Raw genomic sequence first — 8,751 nt, forward strand, 5'->3', positions numbered from 1 at the left:
ATTCTAAATCATTCTCTCTCCTCTGGAGAAAACCCTAGGTCAGCTCAAGCTGGGAACAGGAAAGGGCCTGGGAATTATATCTTTCTTGCCCTTCAGGGACAAGATCAAGAAGCTGAAATGGTTGCCTAGTCACTAGACTCTAGTAGATCTAGTATTATGATAAAAAGAGCAAGACAGGACAAGGATCAAAGAGAGGTATCTGGCATGGACTTGGGGCACTAAGGGACAAATGCAGAGGAACTAGACATGAGCGTGAAATCCAGCGCTGCTGCTAACTCAGGATGTGACCCTGGGAAAGTTAGTTAGCTTCTACAAGCCTACATTTTCTCATTTGTAATTGAGCCTGGTGATAGCACTGACTTCATGGGGTTCTTATGTAGATTTTATAAGATGGCACATGTAAGTCACTTAACATATTGCCTGGTTAAAAATATATATTAATATATTGGTAAGAATGGAACAAAAAAAAGAACTCTAGTAACAATCATGTAACCCATTACCTTTGCATAAGGCCTCAGTTTAAAAGCTCTTCCTCCTAGATCTCTCCCATCTCAATAAATGCCACCACCCAACCACCACCAAAAATCTAAGCATCATGGTGCTCTGCATCTTCTCACAGCCCGCGTATAATCTGTCAGCGACCCCCCATCTCCTACGCCCTCTAGTCTCCCTTTCCATCTCTTGAATTCAAGACAGCACCACCTCTCACCTGGCTCACCAAAATAACCCCCTGACCCAGCAACTTCGTCCATTGGTACTCCCTATAGTCTCTTCTCCATGCAGAAAGACTCTCGAAGAGTCTAGCTCTCCGAAGAGAGATCCAATCTAGTCATCCCATCACTTGCTATCACGTGATTCTATTATGATATTTTGATTTTCTGCATAACATGTATCACCAGCTGATATTTTCCTTGTGTATTGATTGCATTGTGTGTTTGGTAATTGTCTTTCTTCCCTTACCTGGTCATTCTGCTTCACTGCCATACAGGCAGACCTCAGAGACAGGCAGGTTGGGTGCTGGACCGCCACAATAAAGTGAGTGGCACAATAAAGGGAGTCATAATCTTTTTGCTGGTGGAGGGTCTTACCTTCGATTTGTAAAAAAAAAAAAAAAAAAGCAACATCTGTGAGGCACAATAAATTGAAGATCAATAAAGTGAGGTATGCCTACATCCCCAAAACCTAACTCCGTGCCTGGAGTGCAATAAATATTTGGTGAATTAATTCATTAATCTCTTTAAGGCCAATGGGAAAGTTAAAGGGTCATGGGCTTAACTTATCCTATGGCTTTCTCTTTGGGAAACACACTAGTGTCCCTGTCCACCTGAAGAATGGGGGTAGGGGCTGGAATCTGGGTCCTGCAAATCTAGGCCCTAACACTGGCTAATGGAAGAAATCTAATAGCTATGACAAAATTGAGACAACTTCAAGCACTCAGCTTCACTTTAGCAAACCCACTGCTATATGGCCTGATCACCTCAAGAAAAATTTGATCTGTAACATGGATTAGAAGGCCTAAAGGGATCCCAGATTACAGTGGAATCATGAATTTACAGAGGGTCTGTGCTTAGATGCAAACAGTTCAGACCTACTAGCCAGTTGATTCAGAAAGACTGCTTAAGATAAATAAGAATCTATATGCAGTTGAGGCCATTGGAAGATCAATGTTCTCTGTCTTTGGGCCTTAAGGGAGGCCATTCAGCCTTCCAAGTCCCTTCCTGATTTCCTTATACAGCAATACGTTGGGGTCTTAGGAGGGAGGTTTCTTTCTTTTCATTAAATTTATTGGGGTGACAATGATTAATAACATTATATAGATTTGAAGTGTTTTTATTGTACTTTGTTTTATTGCTCTTCACAGATGTTGCATTTTTTTTTTTTATAAACTGAAGGCAAGACCCTTCACCAGGAAAAAGATTACTACTCACTTCTTGCAATACTCGCTCTATTGCAGCAGTCTGTAACTGAAACTGCAATATCTCTGAGGTCTGCCTGTAATGACTTGGAATACTGCAGAGTTGTTTTTTGCAAGGAAAAAGAAAACAGGAAACCTGCGCTCCACGACTTCACACCAAGACTTGAAAGTAAACTTAAAATTTCATCAAAATTGCATTTCGTACTTGGTAAACCTCAAGCAAACAGAATACTAAAAATACCACCTGTTTTCTCTTCCATTCCCCAAGGTACCATAATTATAACTTGACACAGGATGGAAAACTGACTTACCAGCTTCGATGCATTCTGGCTTCAGGCAGTACTCCTGTTTAGCTTGGAGACTTAAGAAACCTTGACTCACTGAAAAAACAGACCAAAATAAAGAAATGACTGGCTTGAAGCAGACCACCATCAGGTAACCCACCATCAGGTAACACACCATCAGGCACATATGCAAGACATTTGACATTAGTTCATTCTAATTACTGACCCAGAATTCAGAAACCCAGTGGGCTCAATAGCACGGAACCAGACTCTGGTCACTAGCTATGTAACCTGGGTGAGACTCTTGGTTGCTCTGAAACTCAGTTCTCTAGAACGTAAGATGAGTGGGCACAATGGGACCAGTGCTTCCCTGGGCAATGGTAACAGCATCACCTGGGAGCTTGTTAGAAATGCAAATTACCGAGCCCTGCAGACCTGAATCAGAAACGCTGGGATGGGGTCCATCCATCTGCATTTTAACAAGCCCTCCAGGCCTACATTTGAGAACCAGTGGGCTAGAAAATCTCTAGTCTCTTACATTTCCTATTATATGTGATTTAAGCCTCATAATTTTACTTTTTGTTTACAACTACATTCTTGTTTTAGTGATGGGAAAATTGAAACTTATGTCATGTGGAGCAAATACTGAGGGATAGGAGAAAGCTGACATGTGGCATTTAAAGTTCTGGATCTTCTCTAAACCATCCACATGGATAAGGCCCAGAAGGGGCAGTAGGTAACATACTGGGTCTGGCAGAAGTAACACCTGCTTGAGTGTTGTTGGTAGGGGAATAACATAGGTGCAATGATTTATAGTTTTAATTTGAACATTTCACCTAAAATATCATATGGTGTGCTTGAGTGTGATACCATTATGTTGTGGAATTATATGCTTATGATTTTGTAATAAAAAGAGGCATTATTTGGGCTGGACCCTGTATATTGTATATAATTCAATCATCTAGCAAGAGAGTCATTATCTGCCTGCCCCATACCCCACACACCCTCCTCCCTCCAGACCCAGCGTGGCTACCAGACAGATGCAGCTCCATGGACCAAGCTTCCAACTGCTTCCACCAAGACAAAACAGAACAAAACCCAGCAAGATGGAAGCAGCTTTTCACCAATAGCTTAATTTCCCCCATCTGGTGCAACATTATCTAAATGGATTTCTGCAGGAGTACAGAACGGTGCCCCATTTGTAACCTCCAGGTAGCACCTGGGCATTAGCAAATGTGAGTTTAGATTTCAAAAATATTTTTGGTAGTCAAGGAAGTTGTGGAGAAACCATCCTCACTGTACTCTGTGGGCAGAAACGAGGAATCATTTGGAGATGGGGCTGTGGGGAGATGGATGGTGGGGGTGGGGAGAACGGGGAGCCAAGGCCTTTCCTGGCATCCTCAACTGAGAAGCAGGATCAGAAAGCATGGCGGTACCTACATTTCTGCTAGAGATGGAACACCTGTACATCACTTGCCAGGGTGGCAATTTGTATTATTTATTAACCCACATTCTAAGAAGAACCGGCTTTTTCTTTATTCTTACCTCTGCTGCCATCCTCCAAAGAGCCTTTTACTTGTGTTACATTATAGATTCAAAAACTGCCTATGGAAAATCTCAGGCCTGCTTTTAAGAAATAGTATCATAGCATAAAGTTGTGTTTTGATTTCTTTAAAAGGCCAAGAAAAAGTTAGGTAAAAATATATCTGTGCAGTGTGTAAAGCTTAGTACTGAATATTTCAGTGTGCCTGAGTGGTGGAACCATGGAGGAAATTCTCCGTTCAGTCTACTTCCATATGTTTACCAAATGTTCTTTAATGAGCATGTGTTATTTTTTTTATAATGGAGAAATACACTTTATTTTAAATAATAATTTTATGATTCTGGACAATAGTTTCTTGATACCACCCTTGTTTAATTTTAGAAAAAAGATAATGAAATATTTAATTTGAAGACTTGCTTCTTTCAAGGTATAAACTTCCAGTTATGAAGTAAATCGGTCATGAGAATGTCATGTACAGCACGGTGACTGTATTGCATATGTGAAAGTTGATAGAGTAGATCTTAAAAGTTCTCATCACAAGGAAAAACTATGTAACTATGTATAGTGATGGATCGCAGTAGACTTATTGTAATTGTTCTTGCAATATATACAAATAACGAATCATTATGTTGTGCACCTGAAACTAATATTATATGTCAATTATATCTCAATAAAAAATTTAAAGATTTAGTCCTTTAGTGGAAAATAATTCTTGACCCCAAACCTCTAAGGAAGCAGAACTAAACTCAAATATCTTTATGTGATAATGAGTAAAAGAAAGGTTTAGCCTGGCTGGTGTGGCTCAGTGGATTGAGCACCAGCCTGAGGACCAAAAGGTTGCTGGTTCGATTCCCAGTCAGGGCGCCTGCCTGGGTTGTGGGCCAGGTCCCCAGATGGGAGAGTGCAAGAGGCAACTGATCAATGTCGCACATTGATGTTTTTCTCCCTCCTTTTCCCTGTCTCTAAAAATAAATAAAATCTTTTTAAAAAAAGATTTAAATTAAATAATTAAGATGGAAACAGACCCAACCCCTAAGGAAGAGCATTATATGCATGTGGGGTGGCGGGGGGATTATCCTAAGATCCTGCAAATAAATAAGGGTCAACAAGCCCAGATAATGTGAAGGTGTATGTGAATGAAATAGAGACAACAAAGGAAATATTTTTCATACAGGAAATGAAAATGTTAGTTTTTACTGATTAGGGGCTTTTAGAAAACTTAAAGAGCAGTTTGGTTTCTCATTTTAGATTTCTCTACAACGAGCAGAAATGACCTCAGAGTGCAGTAGAGTTATCCAGAGATGGAGAGCATGAGAGTGGCCATAAGTGGGGTCAGCAAACATGGCCTGGGGGCCCAGCCAGTCCACTGCCTGTTTCTGTATGGCCCACAAGCTAAAAATGGTTCTTAACATTTTTAATGATTGTTACAAAATCAATTAAAGTAGAATAATATTTGGGGACATGTGAAAATGATCTGAACTTCAAATTTCAATGTCCAGAAATGAAACTGTACCAGAACACAGCCGTGCCCTTTGTACACATATCACCAATGGCTGTTTTTGTGCTACAGCGGAGTCGAGTAGCTGCAACAGAGACAGTATGGCCCAGAAAGCCAAAAAATATTTACTATCTAGCCCTTTAAGAAGAAAATTTTGCCAGTCGTTGCATTTGAGAAACAGATCCTGGGGAGGAGGGGTGGAGGAAGAGGGAGGAGGAGAAAGGAGACTTCAAGACAATCTAGTCCATAGGCATATTGTTACACTTGACATCTTAACTCCTAGTTCTCTGAGACCACCCCAAGGCCCGTGGCAATCCCTCTTACTGTAGAAGGACTAAGGTTCAGAAAAGAGATTACCCCAGAGCCTAAAACGCAAAGAGGGAAAGAGAAATGCTACAAATTGCGCAGAAGAATACACCACAAAGTCAGCCCAGAAGCACCTTGAAGAGAAGAGGACCTTAACTAGAATATTGCCATAAAGAGCATCGCCTGACAGGTCCCAGGAGGTTTTCAGACAAGGACTTTGCTGGGTGCAGGGGGGAGGTGGAGGGCAGAGCCTGCGGAACTAGGTAATGAAAAGGGTGGGGGAGCAGAAGGAGTCTGAAATAGTGGACAGACGTTTTACAAAATTATCATTTATTTTTAATTTGAGAGTGTAAATATATTTTACAGCAAAGCAAGTGTCTCTGAAGGTCACCTGAAGTAATGCTTCTCCAACTTTAATTTGGTGAAAATGCAGATTCTGAATCAGTAGGGCTGAGGTGGGTGATGAGCAGGCTTGCCAGTGATGCCGATGCTGCTGGTCCACGGACCACACTTTGAATAGCAAAGGTATATAATGGTCACACCTAAACTCATTAGAGCTCCTCTTAAAGATTCACGGTGAGAGCCAGGTTACTGGGCACACCGGAAAGTCATTTTTTCCCTATTATATGCAGACCTCCTTACCCATAAAAGCATTGACTGGCTTGGTGAATTTTCCTGTGCTCTAAAAACTTTAGAGGTAATCCCAAAGAATCATATTCTCTCAAAGAACAAAGATTTGCTGCCATCAAGAATATTCCAACTAATATGCTACAGCCTCAGAATGTAATCATAGCAATGGAATTCCAAAACAGTTCAAGCAGCAGTAACATCATTAAAAAAGAGTACATACTGTAACATAAACAGTCATCATTTGGATTTTTCAGTTGGGAGTGTTTTCAAAATACAAATAGTGTAACTTTGCAGTCACGTCCCACATGGTATATAGTGCCTTGGCATGCCCTTATCATTTTTCCTCCAGGTTTGAATTTTCAGATAGAACACTTGCCTAAACCCCAGGTGCCAAGAAATCTCACAAGAGTTTACAAGAGCCATGAATTTGGTTGCAGGAGTAGGAGGTTTAACTGTACCAGAAAGCTATCAACCCATCTAATTCCCTGAAATTTTCAGCCACAGAGAACATGGAAAGATGGTTTGCTCGTTTTAGCAGAGTTGTCAACCACACAACCCTAACTCTTTTAAAGTTTAATTACTGGTTCTCCCCTGCCAAGATAAACATGGTCTCCTGCATCCTGTATATGCCAAGGAATGTTTCCAGGCATGCTCCATTTCAAACTGCACCTAGAATCTCCTAAGTATAACGCTTGGTCCCACGCAACTTTCAAAGTAATGAAATTGTACAGGCCATAAGAGAAAAATACAAAAGCTGATAGTCAAGGGTTCAAAACGCCTACAATATTTCCAAGGTATCTCATTCTTTTTCATGGAAAATGTTTTCATCATCATGTATTCTCCCCCGGGTACCTTATTCTCACCAAGAGTTATTAAAATAATTGAATCGCTATCCTTTCAACTCTTGGAAGAAAACTTCTGTTTTCCTTCATATCAATTTCTAAATCTAATGGAAAGGTCAAGTTAAAATTTTATCCCACTAGAGTCACCGGATTAGAAAGGAATTGAAGAATATCATTAAAGTTGCATTTAAAAAATGAATTTGTATTTTGTGAGTTAAATTTCATGATTCATCCAGGCAAAATGGGCAAAAATCAAATGGAAAGAAATTCCAGCACGGTTTTGATCACAGTGCAAGTCTTTCCTCACAAAATAAATGAAAGTATCAGACTATGAATTCATAAACACTCATTTTGCTAAATGTAATGCATAAAAAGAATGTTTGCCCGGTGCAACCGAATCCTCCCACCACTCGAAGCCAGTTTATACCCACTTCACATTCTACACTACACACTGCGTACTTGCGTGTATTTATTTATTTAGCCTTCTAAAGAAAAGGCTTCCTCTATTTGCATGTTTAATAGAAACTAAGGATGCACCCCCTCCAACACAAGCAAACAGCCCTCCACCTGCATCCTGACAAGGTCTGACAGAATGAAGCACAAAGAGATTTCAGTGCACTTGCCCAGTTCCCTGGCTTCCAGCGTCCCACTTACCTAGAAAGAGGACGGTGCCCAGCACCAGGGTGCTACCGATGAACACCACCAGGGCAATTCGAGTGCCTCTGTTGGCCACTTTCCCAGTGTCCATGCTGCTCCCCGTTTCTGCTTCCATCGGGAAGGATGTGGAGGCCACGCCAGAAAAGAGTCACCGTTTGTGGTTTGTTGGCTGGTCCCAAGAGTCTGTTAGGTGTTGACATCCAAAGTACTCTTGCTCTCCTACTAATGGGCAGCTTTAAAAAGTCCCATCAGGAAATATCCCCTCGCCACCCCTTCTCAAAGAGTTCTTCACAGATGAAGTAAAAGAAACCCAAAATATTGGTTGCCTTGGCTTTTCCCCTGACCAGACAAAACAAACACTGGTTGCTTTATCTTGGTGTGCTCCCCCCAGCAAAGTCCCTCTCAAACGATTGTTTGGCAGGCTCTTCTCTCAGGCGTTCCGGGTGTACATGTTTTACTGTGTTGCTGAACAGATGTTTTAGCTATTTAAATGTATAGCCACTTGGGGAGGAAAAAACAATTGTCTTTATCAAAACTGGATTCTTGTCAAATGCCCCCTGACCATGATAAGTTAGGTGGCAAGGATTCTCCGGACCCACTTCAAGATCGCAGGGAATCACGTAATTCTTTTTGCAATAATCATTCTGCTCGCCTGAATTGTCTTCATCAAAGATATTCTTTCAGTGAGCAAGTTCCTTTTAAAGCCTTCTAAGAGTTCCTGGGATATCCTGGAGCATTTTATTTTAGGAACTTTGTGTATGACAGCATGTGCCAAAAATCAGAGTCATAGTCCAGTGCAGTGCAAAGTAGCAATTAAGACAACCTACAGAGGCTGATGGTTTGGACTGGAAGTTTTTATTTTAAGGAGGAAGGAAAAAAGCACGACCTGTCTGCAGTGCTAAGAATTGTACAAAAGACAGGCAAGTTTTCAAATTAAGCATATTAGCAACCAAGAAAAATACAGTAAGAGATTTTTGTGCCCTGCGTGCATTGATGAAAAGTGTCCCCCACGTATTTTGTCCTCTAGTCCCATGGAGGCAGCCACTGGTTACTACGTTGTTGTGTTTACATAAAGC

General features: G+C 41.0%; 1 protein-coding gene across 2 annotated transcripts in view; it reads right to left on the minus strand.

Moving 5' to 3' along the window:
* Positions 1 to 8,373, minus strand: part of PHEX (phosphate regulating endopeptidase X-linked) — a 169,103-nt gene extending 160,730 nt beyond the window's left edge. Inside the window, exons 1-2 of one of the 2 annotated variants that reach the window (XM_024569898.2) lie at positions 7,673 to 8,373; positions 2,227 to 2,295 (exon numbers count right to left, since the gene is read on the minus strand). In XM_024569898.2, coding sequence (XP_024425666.2) covers positions 2,227 to 2,295; positions 7,673 to 7,790 — 187 coding nt within the window. In that variant the 5' untranslated portion in view covers positions 7,791 to 8,373. Of the gene's footprint in view, positions 1 to 2,226; positions 2,296 to 2,425; positions 2,507 to 7,672 lie in introns of those variants that run through there. The other variant, XM_045203239.2, reaches the window with a different exon arrangement.
* Positions 8,374 to 8,751: the final 378 nt, after the last annotated feature.

This window comes from Desmodus rotundus, chromosome X, assembly GCF_022682495.2.
Source record: "Desmodus rotundus isolate HL8 chromosome X, HLdesRot8A.1, whole genome shotgun sequence".
Classification (NCBI taxonomy): domain Eukaryota; kingdom Metazoa; phylum Chordata; class Mammalia; order Chiroptera; family Phyllostomidae; genus Desmodus; species Desmodus rotundus.